The sequence below is a fragment of the Sapajus apella genome, unplaced genomic scaffold (genome assembly GCF_009761245.1).
Source record: "Sapajus apella isolate SASKATOON/1434 unplaced genomic scaffold, GSC_monkey_1.0 scaffold27, whole genome shotgun sequence".
NCBI classification, from domain to species: Eukaryota; Metazoa; Chordata; class Mammalia; order Primates; family Cebidae; genus Sapajus; species Sapajus apella.
Window position 1 is genome coordinate 18,252,861 of NW_022436967.1, and position 19,905 is coordinate 18,272,765.

A 19,905-nucleotide genomic window follows, 5' to 3' on the forward strand; every position below is an offset into this window, starting at 1 on the left:
CTTGGCCTCCCAAAATGCTGGGTTTATAAATGTGAGTCACTGAATCTGGCTCATGTGAAACTTTTATTGTGAACTAAATGCTTTTCAGAATCCTATCTCTTCAGTCTTTTACTGTAATTAATGTTGCACTCTCTACATGTACATTTAAGTTTAAAATATTGTTGACTACTGTAAAGGGAGTATTATTAAGTGGACACTACATATTTCCAAGTCCAAATTTGTGCATAACAAAAGAGTTATTATATATTAGGTATAATTTTTACATAGCATAAATTTAATATGTACTAAATAGGACAGTTATATTACATTTTTAAGGGCTATGAATCCTATGCCTCAAATGATATTTTTTTACTAGATAACTTATGTGCATTGTATTTTCAATGTATATAGGTTAGTGTGAATAAATTAGGGCTGAATTATAATATATAGTCTGGGTATTGCAGTAGAAACTAGTCACATGTTTACACTTTTGCTTTAGAGCTATGTAATTTATTAGGCTTTGACAGTTGATTTAACTGTCTGTTTAACTTTTGCAGATTCATGAGATATTTGATTGTCAAGAATGTATGAAGAAATTTATTTCAGCTAATCAGCTAAAACGTCATATGATCACCCACTCAGGTAAACTATATACTTTTTTGTTTATATGGATATCATTACAAAACAATTACATTGTCACTTTTATAAACTCTAAGAGCAGTAATCAGGGGCCCTAGATATAAATTCTACTTTGGACATTAGCCATATGATTATGAACAAGTTACTTAATTCTCTAGACCTCAGCTTATTTACAGAGCAAAGGTGTTTAGAGTAAATGATATCAAAAATCTTCAGAATCACCATGTAATTTGTCACTTATTTGTCCTTGAGCTTCAGTTTCTTTATTTTTCATCTGTGAAATGGGATACTGGTGCCTACCTTTCAAATTAACCCTGAAGGTTAAATGAGATCATTTAGGTATTGTGCTAGCAAAGTGTCTGGCATTTAGTAGATATACAAAAATTATAATTCCTGCATTCCTAGATACTTTTACATTCTAGCTAAGGTACTAATAAATGTTAATAGGAAATCTATAAATACATTTTGAGTATATAAATTTTTAAAGCTGTAGTTTCATTTAAGCAAGTTTTAGGAATAGATCTGTTTTACTTAATGCAGACTTAGAAAATCAGCTCCAAAAATAATTTTTACTTTATGGAGTCTCTAGAGTTTAAGAAGTCTATAATTTAAGGTGGTTGAAGTCAGAATGTTTTTGAATATGCACTTTGTAGATACATATGAGTGTTTTAGTAATTTAAAATCAGAGATCAAAACCTGTTATCTTGTAGGTATGTTTTATTTGATACATGTTGTGTATTTTTTATTTCAGTGTCAATGTTATATAGATATTGCATAAATACGGATTTTACATGCCAATGTAAATCTTTGGTTCCTGTTGATCATTGGAAGCTCTGCCTCCATGAGGCCTGTGTGGCCCGGGGGGAGGCAGCTGTGTTCTTTACCTCCAACCCTGTCAGGTCACTTTCTGCATTTGAGGCCCTGACCCTGATATAAACTCTCACGTATTAGCATGGTTTTCATCTGGAAGTAGGATTTCTTCCATAAATTTAAACCTTTTCTTTATATCTAAGTCACTTTCAAAATTCAAAATACACCTGTAAAATAACAAGCTCATATTTCGTTTGGTAGTAGGCACATTTGTCCTTATATAGGTAGACTGGGTGGAAGATGTTTTTTAGTTGTTTGACCATACTTTAGTTTACTTACCATAAGAAGTAACGTAAGGTAAGGATGTTCCTTTGCATACACACACACACACACACACACACACACACATATATATGAGATTGTCTGTACTCATTTTTTTTTTTTTTAGAAAAACGACCCTATAAATGCGAGATTTGTAATAAGTCTTTCAAGAGGCTTGATCAAGTGGGTGCTCATAAAGTAATACACAGTGAAGACAAACCTTACAAATGCAAACTTTGTGGAAAGGGATTTGCCCACAGAAATGTTTACAAGAATCATAAGAAGGTAAAAGCTTATTAATATTATTATTGATTTTTATGGATTTGCTGCTGTGATTTTCAGTTTTTATCTTTTGAAAAAGCTTTTGCATATCTGGGACCTACTGTATATGATGGAATGACTGGGGAAGATCTTCTGCATTGTATCACTCACTTGAGCCATAACCCCTCACAGCCTCCTTTCTGTCTTCCATTCTCTTTTGAAACTGTCCTCATAAGCAGAGTGCCTAGTTTTTCTTAACATAGTTATTAAATTAATTTGTGGGCCATGGGATTTAGTAATTACAAAGTCTTTATTCTGTTCCTTCTTTCCATAAGGTTTGATACTTTCATTTACATTATCTTTTTGAAATTCCCTTCATCCTCGGGATCCTTGTAGTATGCTTCTGCCAATTTCTGTGAACATTTTTGAATTCCTTTCCCCTCAAAAGGTTATTCTGGATCCTTTGCCTGTGAACTTCTGTGTTCTCTCTCCTTAAGAAATGTCAGCTACATCCAAGACTTCTGCTATCAACACCATGCTGATGAATTCCAAATGATTTATTTTCTTTAATCCCAAGTTTCAGACTCACATTTATGACTGGGCATCTTTTAGACATAATGAATTCAGCATGCCCCAGAATGGCTTTTTCATTCTCGTTGCCCGAGATAACTTCTCTTTTGGAGTTTCCTCTTTTAATGACAAAAGCATGTAATTATTCTAGTCTCTTTATTCAGTATTGGTCTCATTATAAAATTAGAAGCCAGATATAAAGACTCTACCCTTTTCAGTATCTCATCACCTTCACAATCATCCCTTCCTTTACCATTCCAACATCATGATTATTTTTCCTCTGGATTGCTTTAATACTCATCTAATTAGGCTTGTCACTTCTTGCTGCAATCAGTCCTACCAGGCAAATCGTCCCAAAGCATCACTCTAGTATATCACTCTCATACTCTAATGTTAAAAGTAGATTGCCAGTGCCTGCATATGTGATAGTATGTACACCTTCACCTGTCATTCAGAGTTCTCTAGATCATGACCTCAACCTACTTCTCCATCTTTTTATCCTTTTATCTGCATTAACCATACCTAAAACAACTAAATATTTGCCTTCCTTCTGTGTAACCTTCTCTTTCCTTCTCTCTACCCTCCTCTTTTTCTTCAAGTTATTAATGTCCTAGTTTCTTCTGTTGATTTTTGTTTTCATCTCTTATATTTTACCTTTGCTCAAATTCTTGTTTCAGAATGTATCATGTAGATAATACATAATGCTTGAATTGAATTCAGGAAATTTGTCCAAAGATATTCAACATCTTAGAAATACATGTAAAAACATTTTTGTGATATACAAAATATTTGCTTATTGATTTTGCTTGATGTATTTTAGTATGCTGTTAAATAACAGGTATATGATCTTTTAAAAATAACTTGTTATTTTTTCAGTTATACTCCATGGGGATTATAATTATTATATTTATGGGATACTTCCACAGACTTTATTTTATCTCTTTTGAAATCATTTAAAAACTATAATACCAATTTCAGCTTTAGTCCAAAAAGAGAAATAAAAAGGCAGATTTACCAAAGAATAAACAGTGTTGTTATAGTGTCTTAAATTGTCTCTGCCTAATTTCTTCCTTACCATCTTTATGTGTACCTCAAGCATTGTATAGTCAGGACAGGACTGCATTCATTACTGCTGCTTTGGAATTACATGACTGTAAGAAATTATCTGGCTAGTTTCCTGTTCAGTCTCTGGAACCCTCTTATTCCTTTCTTTGATGAAACTGATCTAACCACATTTATGAGTTTTTCACAGTTTGGCTCATGTTATATACCATATGGGAATTTGGCACAGGATCTTTGCACCATCTCTCATACTTTAAGCCATAAATCATATAAAACTAATAATGATATCTTAGGAAGCATAGAAGCAATGATGCCTATAATTTCCAAAGTGGAAAACACATTCAATCCTTCTGCCCTAGACAAATGTGTTTCTTACAGTGTTATGATCCTAGCCTATATTTGGCATTGTTATATGAAAATACCTGAAATATTCTCCAAGAATCATATAAAAACAGAAGATCAATCTTTTCTTCCATCACAATCATTAATGGCTAGTTGGGAAACATAAAAGTAAGGATATGCCACAGAAATCAGAAAAAAAGGTTAAGAGTCAGTATGATCCTTATATTTTAGTATGTTCAAGGTTTGTTACTTTAAATGAATTAATGATTCTTTTGTTTATTTGAGTATATAATATATACATTTTTATTATACTTATTTGAGTTATTTTGGATTTGTTTTTCTCTTTTAACATTTAGACTTGCTTGAAAAATGTAATATTATTTTTCATTGTGATTATGATAGCATATAGAGAAATTTTATTTATTTATTTTTATTTTTTGAAATGGATTCTCACACTGTTGCTCCTTATGAAATGTCAACTACATTCATGACTTGAAGTGCAGTGGTGCAATCTTGGCTCACTGAAGCCTCTGCCTCACAAGTTCAAGTGATTCTTGTGCCTCAGCCTTCCAAGTAGCTGGAATTACAGGCATACTCCACCATGCCTAACTAATAAGAGTATATATTTTTTTGTATTTTTACAAAATATATTTTTAATAGAGATGGGGTTTCACCATGTTGGCCAGGCTGGTCCAGAACTCATGATGTCAAGCAGTCTGCCTGCCTTGGCCTCCTAAAATGTTGGGATTACAGACATGAGCCAAAGTGCCCAGCCAGCATAAAGAGAAATTTTAAAGGGGTGGTTTTTATTTTGAAAATTTAGTTACTCATTTCATCATCTTGCCAGTTATGTGGGTTCAGTAGGTTACTTTTTCTTCTCCTTCATTTTTCTGACAATGATTTTATCTGAATTATAGTTGTATTTTAGGATCTAGCTTAAAAAATCATTTATCTGGATTCAAATATACTTTGATTCTTTAAATCACAATTTGACCAATTAGAAGCTCTATTAGTCTTCACCCTCCATTGTGTTCCCTATCACATATATTGCAAAGCAAAATTTGGGTGGTATACAGTGCTTCCCTCCTCCCGCTATAGGATACATGTTTAGATGTACTGAACCTTGGATCCTAGAGCTGGCACTACTTGCTTGACGATGGAAGTGAGTATGGAGGGGTTTTGCCCTGATGACGTCATAAAGAAGCTCCTGGGGGACAGGTGTGTATCTGTTCAAATAAAGGATTTTTTTTTCTGACCTTTTACATAGACTTCCAGGGATGAAACTTTAGAGGCTTATGAGGAAATCTAGTCACAACTTCTCCTGGAATAATTCCTTTTGGGCCTTAATGTCTCATCAATTCTTTTTCAAATTCTGGGCCATGACTGCTGTGTGGGTCTTGAAATCAGTTTACTGAGTGATGACTGGCCATTAAAAAATAGAATAGAAAATAGAGTACAGGGTCATTCAATAAAATAATACATGTGTTTGTGTGTGTGTGTGTGTGTTCAGTTTTGGAGTCAGAATTACTTATCTAGTCGTAGTCAAACAAGATAAAAGGCAATACAGTTCACTCTGCCTGGGATAAATTTTATTAGACCTTAAAGTAAGAAGTTTTTCCCCACAAATATGGTTTAGATTCTAATTATTATTATTATTTTATTTTTATACTTTAAGTTTTAAGATACATGTGCAGAAGGGGCAGGTTTGTTACATAGGTATACACATGCTGTGGTGGTTTGCTGCACACATCAAACTGTCATCTACATTAGGTATTTCTCCTAATGCTATCCCTTCCCTATTCCCCTACCCCTCAACAGGCATTGGTGTGTGATGTTCCCCTCCCTTTGCCCATGTGTTCTCATTGTTCAACTCCTACTTATGAGTGAGAACATTCAGTGTTTTGTTTCTGTTCTTGTGATAATTTGCTGAGAATGGTGGTTTCCAGTTTCATCCTTGTCCCTGGAAAGGACATGAACGCATCCTTTTTTATGGCTGCATAGTATTCCATGGTGTATATGTGCCACATTTTCTTTATCTAGTCTATTGGTATTTGGGTTAGTTTCAAGACTTTGCTATTGTGCACAGTGCCACAATAAATCGATGTGTGCATGTGTCTTTATAGTATAATGATTTATAATCCTTTGGGTATAGAACATCATGAATTACATTCTAAAATCAAAATATATGGTTTATTTATTTATTTATTTATTTATTGATCTCAACTGGCTCATTAAATTTTTCTGCCACTTTTTTATCTGCATTTATTTATTTATTTATTTATTTATTTATTTATTTTTTATTGCATTTTAGGTTTTGGGGTACATGTGTAGAACATGCAAGATTGTTGCATAGGTACACACATGGCAGTGTGATTTGCTGTGTGGTTTAAGTTTATCATAGTGAAAAAAAAAAGTTCTTCACAATTTCCTGGAAAGATGTTATCTTGGAGACTGAGAGATGTTCACTCAACAGAGTACAGCCACTCTTTCCTTTAGCTTTTGCATAAGGTTACTCTTCTTTTGTGATGCTGCAGGAGAGATAGTGCCCATTCATTTAAGGTATTGCTGTATTATACAAAATCACAAGCTGCACACATTATGAGGGACATGCAGGATTTGAACCTGACAGAAGGAACCACAGATACAGGTCACTATCCAAAGCTTATTTAGCTAATGGCAAATTGCTTACCTGATTTTAATTGTTCTTTTTCTTCAGTTGATGATGAGATAGCAATGTACAATTTAAAACAATTTTTTTTACATTTTTTTCTTTATTGAGGCATAATGATGAGTGAAATTTGTATATGTTTGTGGTGTACAATGTAATGTGTGTGTGTGTGTGTGTGTGTATATGTATACACACACACACGCACACACACACATTATGAAATGATTACCACCTAATTAACATATTCATTATTTACATATTATCTCTTTTGTAGTGAAAGCATCCAAAATCTATTCTGTTAATTTTAAGGGTTCTCACTACTAAAAAAGGATAAGCATGTGAGATAGTGGATATGTTAATTAGCTTGATTTAGCCATTTCACTAAACATCATGTTGTATACCATATAAATACAATTTTTATGTGTCAATTAAAATAAAGATCTACTTTCTTAGCAGTCTTCAAGTATACAACACATTATTACTAAATGTAGCCACAGTGCTATACCACTGCAGTCCCCAGCTTTCTTGATGCCAGGGACCAGTTCATGGAAGACAGTTTTTCCATGGACCAGTGTTGGGCAGGGGGTGGTTTTGGGATGATTCAAGTGCATTACATTTATTGTGCACTTTATTTCTATTATTATTACATTGTAAAATATAATGAAATAATTATACAACCCACTATAATGTAGAATCAGTGGGAACCCTGAGCTTTTTTTCCTGCAACTAGATGGTCCCATCTAGGGGTGATGGGAGACAGTGGCAGATCATCAGGCATTAGATTCTCTTAAGGAGCATGCAGCCTACAACCCTTACATGCACAGTTCACAATAGGGTTCATGCTTCTATGAGAATCTAATGCCACCACTGATCTGACAGGAGGTGGAGCTCAGGCGGTAACATGAGTGATGGGACGTGCCTGTAAATACAGATGAAGCTTCACTCACTTGCCCGCCACTCACCTTCTGCCGTGTGGCCTGGTTCCTAAAAGGCCATGGGCTGGTACTGTAGGGTTGGGTATAGCAGGGTTGGGGACCCTCTGCTATAGTATACATCTCTAGAAATTACTTATCCTGTGTAACTGAAACTTTGTATCCCTTGACCAACATCTTCCCATTCTTCCCTTCCCCTGTCCCTTCACCTCTACCCTTAGTCCCTGGCAAGCACCATTCTACTCTCTGCTTCTATGTGTTCAGCCTTTTTAGATTACACATGTAAGTGAGATCATGCAGTATTTGGCCTTTTGTGCCTGTCTTATTCATTTACCATAATGCCCTCCACGTTCATCGATGTTGCAAAAGATGACAGGACTTCTCTCTTTTTTAAGGCTGAATAGCATTACATTGTGTCTACATACCACATTTTCTTCAGCCATTCATCTGTCAGTGGTTTAATATCTTGGCTGTTACTCAATGAACATGGGAGCATAGGTGCCTCTTTGACAGGGTGATTTCACTTTCTTTGAAGCTGTACCCAGAAGTGGGGCTGCTAGATCACATGGTAGTCCTAGGTTTAACTTTTTCATAAACTATCATACTGTTTTCTATAATGGATATGCTAATTTACATTTCAACCGACAGTATACAGGGGTTCCAGTATTTCTTGCTCTTTTAGTAGATGTCTTATGAAAATAACTTTAAAATCATACATACATTCATGATAGTCAATTGTGGAACTTGGGTTGTGAACCTTTCCTATAGCTACCTTCTCCTGCCTGCCATGGTTTCAGTCCCCTCACCAGTGGAGTGACTTACCTCAATACAGTAAATACTGTATACATTATTTAATTATTACCACACCTACCACTATATATGAAGGCCAGTGACCCTAACTAGAAGATATTTTGTAGACTGAGGAAAACACAAATTTTATCTTTTTTATAATGCCTTTGTCATACTTCAGGTCACCATTTGTAATGGGTTTGCACATGGAAGATTGGTTATGAGATAGTGTGTGTCTTCAACTTAAGCTCCTATAACAAAATACCTTGGGCTGGGGGTTTTAAACAACAAACATTTATTTTTCACAGTTCTAGAAGCTGAATAGAGTAAGATCAAGGTGCTGGCAAATCTAGTATCTAGTGAGGGCCCACTTCCTGGTTTGCAGATGTCTGTCTTCTTGTCTCCTCACATGAGGGAAAAAGAGGAAGTGCAAGCTCTCCTGTCTCTTCTGAAAAGGACAGTAATCCAGTTTACAAAGGGTCCACCTTTAGAACCTAATTACTTCCTAGAGGCCCCACCTCCTAATACCATCACGTTGGGGGTTAGGATGCAACATGGATTTTGGTGGGACACAAATGAGTCCATAGCAGTGAGAGTTGGTAGTGGTTGGGTGGCAGAGCCAGAGGGTGAGGGTCAGAATTGGAAAAGGTGGCCATTGGAATGGAAAAGAGAAAATGAGGTGTCACTCAGTGGCCTGAGGCTGAGAAGAAATTTCAAAGTATTAGATTAGACAGGAAGTTTTCAACTGAAGTATTCTACCATAGAAGGCACCTCCTTCATATCTCCTATAAAATCTCTAGTAACGTTTGCATTTCATGGTAATGTTTTTGTGTAAGACGAAGTTACTTTAGGTGAGTTTGGAGAAGAATAGAAAGTTTCAGCTGCCCATCTGGGAGATAAGTATATTTAAAAGTAACTGGTATTATGACACATATATATCATTCAGGAACCTACTTTGCCTCAACATATGATTTGGAGGGATGCTTATGTTCATATAAATCTACTTATATTTTTGTAACCACTGCTATTTTGAACAATAGTGCAGTGAATATCCTTTTACATAAAACTTTAGAACTATGCTAGGAGTCTTTCTGTGCATAGATTCCAGGAGTGGAATTTCTGGCTCAAGTAGGAAGTCTGTGTTATGTTTAGATACTCCTACCCATTGCCTTCTGAAAAGCTCTACTTAACAATATACAGATCATCACTAACATTTAATTTTGTTAGTCTTTTATTTGCAGTCTGAGAATTAAAAAGTGATACTCATTACATATTATGATGAGTAAAATAGTGTCTGTGTTTTTTTCTGTTTTTGTTTGGTTGGTTGTTTGTTTTGGGCAGGGTCTTGCTCCATCACCAGGCTGGAGTGCAGTGGCACAATCTCTGCTCACTGCAACCTCTCCCTCCCAGGCTGACCCAGTCTTCCACCTCAGCCTCCTGAGTAGTGCATATCACCACACATGGCTAAATCTATCTATCCATCCATCTGTTTTATTTATCTTGCCTGACTCAATATTCACCAAATTTTTGGAATCCTATTACCATTTTAGTACCTGTAAAAATTCTACACATTTATGTTATATAGAAAACTATTTCCTATTCAGGAACTGGCTTTAATATTTATGGAACGTGATTTTTTTCAGAGGACTAAAAGTGCTTCCTTGTTGTCTCTTTGAACTTTAAGGAATCTTTACATATTTCTTTATGGATCATACATAAATCTCAATTAAAAAATAATGAATTTCTTTAGCTCTCCTGCCTAGAAAAGAAGTTATCTACTAGAGGAGCTAGTATAGTTACTATGAGTTGTTACACATGAGTTAGTAATATTAGGCTGCTTAAATTTATGCAGAAAATTCTGCATAAATTTCTGTAATTTGTGCAGAAAATTCTCCTTTACCATATCTGTGATGAGTGTGAAAACTATATCTTCATGAGTGAAACTACCGGTTTGTGTTATCTGAATAGTTTTGTGAAGCCACATGGTTGTTGTTTTCATCTGTTTAAAGAGATACGTTATAGAAGAGAGAATAAGCTTGTTCTGCATGCTGTAAGTTAGCTGTAATAAGTGGTAGCTGTTGTAAAAAGGCTTAACTTTTCAATAATGGTCAAGTCAGCCAGCCTGGGAGGTCATGTGGTTGTTCAAAGTGGTGTTTGTAAGAAGGATCCTTAATTAGGGACATGAGATATGGTTCTTACCAGTGTTGAGGGGAAACTTTCCTGACTTGCAGTCTATGTTGCTACCTTCTATAGCTTCATCTGAAAGTCTATTGTTACTTCTTCTCTTAGGAACTTCCCTCTGCCCTGATTAGGGTTGTGGGGACTCAGTAGTTGGCTCCCTGGCATTGTGACTTTGTACTGATGAAATTGTGGCTTTGAAGCAATGGGAAGGTGGGACTTGGCTCTGCAAGGCTGTAGTTATGTAGGAAAATCACCTAAATTTTATGCTCTTATCTATGTGGCGTAAGCTACCCATTTCAGTACTGAGCTTAAAGAAACTGACTTCTTCAATCTCTCTCCAGTTTCAATTTATTTTTGTGAGGATAAGTACTTTTAAAGAAGCCAGTTATAAATTTGACAGGAAAAATTTAATCCACAAACTTTGTAAACATCCAGATGTCATGTATTTTTTGTATCTTTAGCTTTATTGTGTGGCCCACTGGGAGAGTAATGTGCTATGACATGCAGCCTGAGTCTTCAATAATAAAACTCCTTCTTTTTTAAAACAATAGTTCTAGCAAACATACATCTAGAATATGGGTCTTCAAATTTATTTTACCTTTAGTTGTTTCTTCTAATTTTAAGGTAGTTTTATTAGTTTGCTCATACCTCAGAGAAGAAATACCATTACCAAGAAATAGTGTTACCATGTAGTAATATGTATTGTTGACAGTAGTAGAATTTTTAATTGTAAATGATCCTTAATTTCATTTTATTTTCATGGAATTAATATTTGATTTGTGTGGCTAGAAATGTATTAATCTGGTAATTAATGTACATTATGCCAGAAACCTTCTGAAGCATTTTTGGGACATTCTAGTAGGTATTATAAAGAGTGCAACAGATTTTATGTATTTTTTTATATCTACAAAAGAGTTGGTATATGAAAATACATATTTCATAGTACTTCTTCATGGACTAGTTCATTTGTTACACTGGCAGATGTTGGTGTCATCAGCGACTTGAAATACAAAAGCGATGTTCTACAGGACATCCTTAATAGGGTTATTAAGGATCTTTTGATCAATAAATCAGTGAAAAGTTTGGCATTATTTAGAGGTGAAAAATTGAAGGATAAAACACCTTTGAAAAAGCTTAACTTTGTCTGACACTTGTAAATTATATTATAGCTTGGAGACAGAAGTTCTCTACCCACAATATGAAAGCATCTTATTATGCCTTACTTAAATGGGGTGGCTTCTCAACGTCTTCCAGTTGATTGAATGCATGGATTCTCTGCCATCCCAGCCCAGGTGGTGGCACTGGCATCTTTTTTGACAAAAGAATTTATTCACCTGGGTGTGCACAGACATCTTACTACTAAAAATATATTATTGACTTTAGGCCAATATCTAGATGTTGTGGCTTTGGTTGAACACAGTTAAAAGACATTATGCTGTCCCAAGTTCTGTCATAATCAAGCAACTAAGTCATGTTCACAAGTTATTATGTCCTAGATTTGGAAAAAAATGAATTAGGGAGGAATATATTTTTAGAAGATGGTAGCTATCCTGTGTTCCTACCTGAATGCTCTAAAAACAAATAATGCTATTTATTGTAGAAAATCCAAGTGTCCGAGAAAGGTATAAAGAAGAAATCAAACATTCTGTCAAATAACACTCTGTTTCCTATAAAAACCCTCCTCAATGTCTTGTAGAATGTCTTCCTAGGCTCCATTCTATGTGTGTATATGTATGTGGCTTAAATGGTATTCTATATGTTATGTTTTGAATTCTGCTTTTGATACCTAAAGTATGATATACATGACTTTTCATATCTAAGAAAATAAATATGTAAGTATAATATCCACTACACTTAGTTAACCAGGTTTATATGTTTTTATGGACATTTAGGAATTTTCCTTTCATTTGAAATAAGTAGTTTGTGTAAAAATTTGTCAGATATATTTCTATAAAGGGAATTAGTTAGTCAGGGATGTGCACATTTATCATTTTGGTATGTAGAACTACATTGTTACCCAGAAAATTTTTATTCCCAATTACAGTACATAAGATTGCCTGTTTTTACTCTTTAGTCAACCCTGAATGATATCCATCATCTTCATCTTTAGCAATCTGATTAATCACACAGATAATATCTTTATTTTAATTTTTTATTCTTTTATCATATTCATGGCTTTAAATATTGATACCATATGTAATCTGACATATCCATCTTATACCTTATAATTCAGACTTGAAATATTCAACTACCTCTAATACTGGACATCTCACAATACTTATTTGAACTTGTCCAAAATTGAACCCCTGATGCTTTACTCAAACTGGTTTCTTGCTGCTCTTTTGCATATCTGTTAATGGCTAATCCATCATTGCATTGCCCAGATCAAAAATATTGGAGTTGTGCTTACCTCCTCCTTTTTGTGTCTCATGCTTCATATCTAGGTCCCTTTTCAAAACCTGTTCACTTTCAGAAGATACTTAGAATTCTACTACTTCTCTTCACATCTGTGACTATCTACTGCTGTAATGCTGTTGCTTCTCTACTTTTTGTTGTCCCCTGCATTTTGTTGTCAACACATCAAGGCATCCTGTTAAATGTCAGGTGAATTGTGCCCATCATCTGCTCAAAACCCTGCAGAAAATTACATCTCTCTCAGAATAAAAGACAGAATTCCTCCACTGGCCAGCCAGGCCATACATGATTTGCTTCTCCTCCTCTACTTCTCCCATTCTTCTGACTGTATCTCCTCATTCTCTGCTTCTTTCACATGGCTCCAATCACGCTAGCTTTGGATCACCCAAATACCTGCCGTTGCTCCCTCACATCCATCAAATCTTCTCTCATACGTCACGTTCTCAGCTAGAATTTTCTTGACTACCTATTTAAAATAGCTACCGAATACTCTGAAATATTTGCTGTCTTCGTTCTTGCTTTATTTTTCTCCATCACATTTATCCCTTTCTAATATAGTACATACTTTTTCATTTGTTTATTGTCTTTCTCCCTCTGCTACTGTAAAAGCTTTGTGATAGCAAGGACAGTCTTTTTGTTTCATGGCTGTATGCTCAGCATCTAAAATAGGACTCACTAGTGCAGGCATGAAGTACATAGCACAGACCTGGGGCAAAATAAAATGATGAATGAAATTTTAGGAGTGCAGTTTGGAAGGGAGCCCCTTTGTCCATTTTCATCTTTTCTTATTAATATGCCATAAATTCTTAGCAACATTACACTTTTGTTTTATGTTGCAGATATTTGCTTTATCATCAAAGATTTTCGCTTTGCAGCTTTAACTGTATTTATTTCTCTCATCTCAATGTATGGTTTTCTACCTTGCTTGGAAAGCCTTTCCAGACTCAAAAGTTATTTAAAAATTTACCCAGAGTTTCTTCTAGTGTATTTAAAGTGTTATTCTTCATTTTAAGAAAAATACCTGAATTGATTTGCAGTTTCTCTTACTGTAAGGTGAGTAGTAGACCCAGCTTTACGTTTTCCTGAATATCTAGACATTTGCCTCAAAGCCATTTACTGAACTTTCTACTCTTTTCCTACCAATTTTAAATGCCACATTTTTTCCTGTACTAAATGTGTATGTATTTTATATAATACAAGAAACCTATTTGTTTTTCTGTATAATTGATCTACGTATTTCCATACTGTCATTTTCATTTCTGTGGCTAAATGGCACATTGGATTATCTGTAATTTATCCTGACTTTTTTTTTTTTTTTTTTTTTAGACGGGGTTTCATTTTGTCACCAGGCTGGAGTGCAGTGGTGTGATCTTGGCTCACAACGACCTCCAACTCCCTGATTCAAGTGATTCTCCTGCCTCAGCCTCCCAAATATCTGGGATTACAGGCATGTGCCACCACACCCAGCTATTTTTTTTATTTTTAGTAGAGATGGAATTCCACCATGTTGGCCAGTATTGTCTCCATCTTCTGACCTCGTGGTCTGCCTGGCTTGACCTCCCGAAGTGCTGGGATTACATGCGTGAGCCACCATGCGCAGCCCTATCCTGACTCTTAAATACCTGTTCTTTCATGCTTTCTCTGTATCTTTCACAACTAAAACCAAACAGGAAAATGTCATTCTCACCAACCTTATGCTAATAGGTTATGCTTGTATCTTTAATATTATGTCTACTAAACTAAGAAATATATAAATTAATAGGCTCCGAATAAAGTGACCTTTCTTTAAATTACTTTTTTGTTTTTATGTCACATTTATTACAAAAACCTGTCTGTTATATGATTTGTTTTATGTAATATGAGATCATAATTCAATTTTTGTTTTTTTATGCATTTATGAGACTTATTCTGACATCTATCATAGAATAAGATTTTATTTAATGATTTGTGCCAAATGGGTTTATACCGATGTGTAATATAAAAGAGGTGGAGTGAGCAGCTTTTGCTGTATTGTTTTGGTTTTGGTTTCGAATTTTACATCTAGTTAGTGGCTTTTCATTATTTCTTGTTTGTCAGCATATTTTTGTTTCTTATGTGACTGGATGCTTAATATCATTTGGGGGATCTATGCTGTTTGACTTTCACAGGTTACTGCAACTTTTTGAACGTTAGTTTTCTCATTTGTAAACTGGAGTCAGTAATAGTGTTTTATTAATCCAGTCACTGTTGTAATTAAATGAAATGATTTATGTAAAGTGTTTAGAATAGCATTTGACACAAATTATGTATTTAATGAATATTGTTAATTAGGGTGACTTATAACATCAATAAGTGCTCTAGTGTAATTTTGGGGAAAAGCAGCACCTAGGACTAAAAATTATTTGAAGTGATTCAGTGAAGTTGAGAGAAAAGGGTGAAATTTCCCTTTTAGTAATTTCCTTTATCTATATTGCAAATGTTGTACCAGCAGAGTAAAAGCCTGGCCAGTGACAGAGGAGGCTTAGTTTTCAGAGAAAGTAGACACAATTTCACTGCAAAGTAGGCCCTGAGAAATCTCTGTGTGTATTCAGATTAGCAATTTGAGATAATAGGAATATTTTTTTTTATAATTTATCAAATTAATAATTAATGTGAGCATTTGAAAGTTATTTTTTTCTCTTGCAAATGCAACATATTTGTCTTTAAAATTTTTTGGTGGAACAATGGCACTAGAAGAAACAGGTATTGTCTATCTTCCCTTCTTTCCTCTTTCACATCATGAGTCCAAGCTCCACTAGTCCATTGTAATGATTCCTGACTCAGTGTCTTTCCTCTGCAGACCCACTCTGAAGAGAGACCATTCCAATGTGAAGAATGTAAAGCTTTGTTCCGGACCCCATTTTCTTTACAGAGACACCTGCTAATACATAACAGTAAGTCGCAATTCAGGCGGTTGAGAACATAAGGAATTACACTTTGTAATTATAACCTTTGAGAATGCAGACATCCCAGAAGTGTGCCTATAAGTATTTATATAATCTCACTTTAAATGTAAGAAAGACCAAAAATTCTGCCTTTCCCTTTATATTTGCTTTAGTTTTCCACAGTAAGATTATTTTATGAGACATTTCATTTTATATAATTTCTTCCCACTATTTAAAGTTTGTATATAAAAGCATTTTCCATATTGAGAAAGATATCTTTGAGTTTTGTTTTGAAACATGTTTTGTTTCCTTTCAAATATAATTAAGAAAACATGTCTGACTCTTTAAATATGCAGATATCTGGCCTAGTTTTATTAGCTCACAAACTTTTCAAGTGGAAAAGGATCAGAGTGACTGACACCTTAATTTGAGGGGGGATACAAATATTGAGTCTCAGAAGTACCATGACATACTCAAGATTTCACAGTGCAAGGAGTAGCAAACAGGTCCCTTATAGGTGCTTTTCCTACTTACCACTTCCTCAGATTTCTTCCTTTGGCAGGGGCAACTATTTTCTTTTGGATTAACTTTTATACATACATACCATGAGGTGTTTTTCCTGCTTGCTACTGCCTCAGATTTCTTATTTTTACAGGGGCTTTTTTTTTCTTTTGGATTAAGTTTTATACATACACACCATGAAAGTCTAACACCTACACTCAGAGCTCTTTTTACAACATCACAGAATGCCCAGTTATATTACTAAAGGATATCATTTTATTGAGAAGAACATGATATTGCCAAGCTGAGTTTTAAAGTGGGTTCTCTGTTTAGATGCTGAAGTAGCCAGAGACTTACTACAGTTACTGTATCTAAAATTAATGAAAAAATTATGTAACATGGGTAATATTTATACTTCTTACTTTTAATTAGCTTAATCATTAGACAGTCTTCTATACACATGAAGTTCCTACTGCTGCTTAAACTTTTAATATTCTTGAGGATTGAAAAAAACAATTAATTTTGACAGTTGGTTATACAGAGCAGTATCTTGGAGAAATTTTCGTTTGTCAAGTGTCTAAAATGAAAAATAATAAAGGTACTAAGATTTCTTAAATATTGAGTGGTAATGATTCTGATGAAATGCAATCTGCTTCCTGCAAAAAAAGGTAGTGTTATTCTCTCAGGCCATTCTGTGTTCAGCTGATAGCTCTGAAGAAGTTATTAGTACAATTTACCATTTTTCCTATATAAAAAAAGAGCTATGTATTCAAAAATAAAATTTGTTGTGCAATTGCAGGAATTTCTGTCCTATTTGATTACCATTTTGATTTAGGAAAATAACTGTTATGAGATGAATGAATGTTAGAATAGAGATTTAGACAAGTAAACCTCATTCATGCTATTAAAATATCGCTAAATTTGACCTGATGCTTGGGAAATTTTGCTTGGGAATGATGAAATTTTATTTCTAATAACACCAATGAATTCTTAACAGAAGTAATGTGATATCTTTGCTTTTAGTTTTTTGGTTCTCATTCACTTGAGAAATAGAATTAAAGTGACTGTGTGTGGACTGTGCTGTGTAGCATGTGTTTAATATGATGTTGATCAGCACATTAATCACAGGCTTTATGAAGCTGCATCATTACATTTGGCCAAGAAAATCTACTTTGATAATTGAGTGAGTAAATGAGTTATTTAAGGGAAACAAAGTTAGACATCAGTTAGTGAAAAGAATGGGAAAACCAGAAATGGCTAACAGAGAGAAGACAAAACACTAGGTCTTGTCTTATACAATATGAAAATTAAAACCCATTTATTTAACTTCAGAACCATTTATTTAACTTTCAAAATATGAAAGCTGTTATTAGAAACTTATATTAGCTTTCTGGCTCAAAATATGAAGAATAACTTGTAATACTTTTGGAAATTTTTGGTATTTCCCAATACGCTGAACACCAAAAGAGAAGTTGCTGACTAGCTTCCAGGTACTAAGATAGGGAAAAATTCTGATAAATTTAACACAAAGAAATCTGCAATTAAAGTATGAAAGAAGAAAAGTAAGGACTTCCTTGCTATAGCTTGATAAGATTTTGTATAGGGACCAACATTTTTATTCACTTAATAGTTTAATAGGAGCAATCTTGGAGGGTTTTTTGTTTTTTTTTTTTTAATTTTTTTCAGTACCTGAATAGATTTGGTATTAACATTAACATTTACAGTCTTACATCAATTGATATTTCCTTATGCTATCACTGATTATACATCTTATACAAGCAAAATATTTTAATAAAACATAAAGAATATAAAGCAGTTTACAAGAATAGTACTCTGCAACAAAAATGCACAAATAAACAAAGCTCTCAGAATCTATCTAGTTCTTGTGTTGTATGAATGTGACTTTGTTTCAGACATTAAATGCCATCAGACATTAAATGCCAACAGGAATCTAAGAGACTTTAAGTTAGAGAGCTATAATTCTATTTAGAAAGACAAAGAGAAGGTAATTTTCTTTTCCTTTTTTCTTCTTTTTGTCCCTCCCTCCCTTCCTTTCTTCCTTCCTTTCATGTGAAGAAATAATAGGGTCTTCTCAATTCAGTGCTAGCTATGATGGAAGGAATTTAGAAGAGCTTGCTAAAATTGAGATAATCTCTTATTTAAATATAGAAATGTATTCTTAATTTTGCCTTGTAATCTGTAGGATATGGAAATCCATGCTAATATGATTGTTTTCTAAAAAAAGAAATTATATTCAAATACTATTCTGTCTTATTTATATAGTCACATACTACATGCGTTTTACACTTATAAAACACTGTGTTCGAATTGTGCACATATATTGTTGAAATTGTATTTAAAATGGCCACTCAAACTTAGGCCTATGTGTTAAGAAGAACTATAAAAACGGTGTTATATGAAAGTTAGAAAGTACTATAAGATTTCTATATATAGCTTCTGAGGTTGTTTTCCCCCCAGGCCCAGGCTGGATAATGAGAAGAAAGTGAAATAGCCACGGTGGCTGCTAGTCTTCATCCCCCATCCCAATTTAACTGCCTCTCTGAAAGACCCCCATCCCTCAAAGCCTTAGAGACTTTTTAGAACTGCCCAAGGGCTGAGTCAGGGAGCCCCCAGTCCAGGTTCCTGAGTCAGTGCTGAGGAAGCAGGGGCATTGCAACCCTTTCCTTCTTCCAGAATGGGAGGCCCTGAGCTCTGATGCACGCTCTCCTGCCCTCAGAGGCATTCTTCCTCAACTCTCTACCTACAATCCAGTTCTGCCTATTATCTATTTACAGGAGATCATAGGAACAGTGGTGGGATTTCAGGGGACTTTGGGAGGGGCCCAAAGGCTACTCACCTTGCTTGACAGTGGCCTTGTGTCACTGGAGTCTATTTACCTCAAATCCCAGCCCCTGCTGTAGAAGCACATACTTCTAAAAAATGTTCATAGTAACTTTGGACAATTTGCTAATTCAGTCCCCACATTTTCCAGTTGAGATAATGGAAGATGTAAGATGAAAGGACTTTGGCCTGAATTAGCAAATAATGGAACTGGAATTTGTTGTTAAAAATAATATGTTAAATTCTTAGAGCTGTAAAGCCAACATTTTGATAAAAGCAACTAAGTCTGGCATATATGGGAGGAAATTAATAGGCCCTCCTATTGCTTCTGAAATGTTTTTCTTTGTTTCTAAGGTGAGAGGACTTTCAAGTGCCACCACTGCGATGCTACCTTTAAGAGGAAGGATACATTAAATGTTCATGTCCAGGTGGTTCATGAAAGACACAAGAAGTATAGGTGTGAGCTATGTAATAAGGCCTTTGTTACACCTTCAGTGCTTAGAAGTCATAAGAAAGTAAGTGGAAGTCGTCTGTTAGTTTGAATGGATTGTATATTTAAGCAATATTGGGCATATATGTTAACTATCATGTGATAATTATAAATTAATCTATCAGAGTATTTACTCAGAAGGACAAATGCATGATTTATATCAGCTCTTTAGGAAATGTTCACTTTCTTTATCTTTCAGGA

The 19,905-nt window shown here is 34.6% G+C and overlaps 1 protein-coding gene across 7 annotated transcripts in view; it reads left to right on the forward strand.

Annotated features, from left to right (window-relative positions):
- PRDM5 (PR/SET domain 5) overlaps window positions 1–19,905 on the forward strand; it is a 218,462-nt gene that overhangs the window by 119,899 nt on the left and 78,658 nt on the right. For all 7 annotated transcript variants that reach the window (XR_004273178.1, XM_032292421.1, XM_032292419.1 and 4 more), the window contains 4 exons: window positions 537–621; window positions 1,877–2,034; window positions 15,788–15,881; window positions 19,569–19,729. Coding sequence is in view for 6 of the 7 variants with exons in the window: in XM_032292421.1 (XP_032148312.1) it covers window positions 537–621; window positions 1,877–2,034; window positions 15,788–15,881; window positions 19,569–19,729 (498 nt within the window). In the remaining variant the exon portion in view is untranslated. The remainder of the gene's footprint in view (window positions 1–536; window positions 622–1,876; window positions 2,035–15,787; window positions 15,882–19,568; window positions 19,730–19,905) is intronic.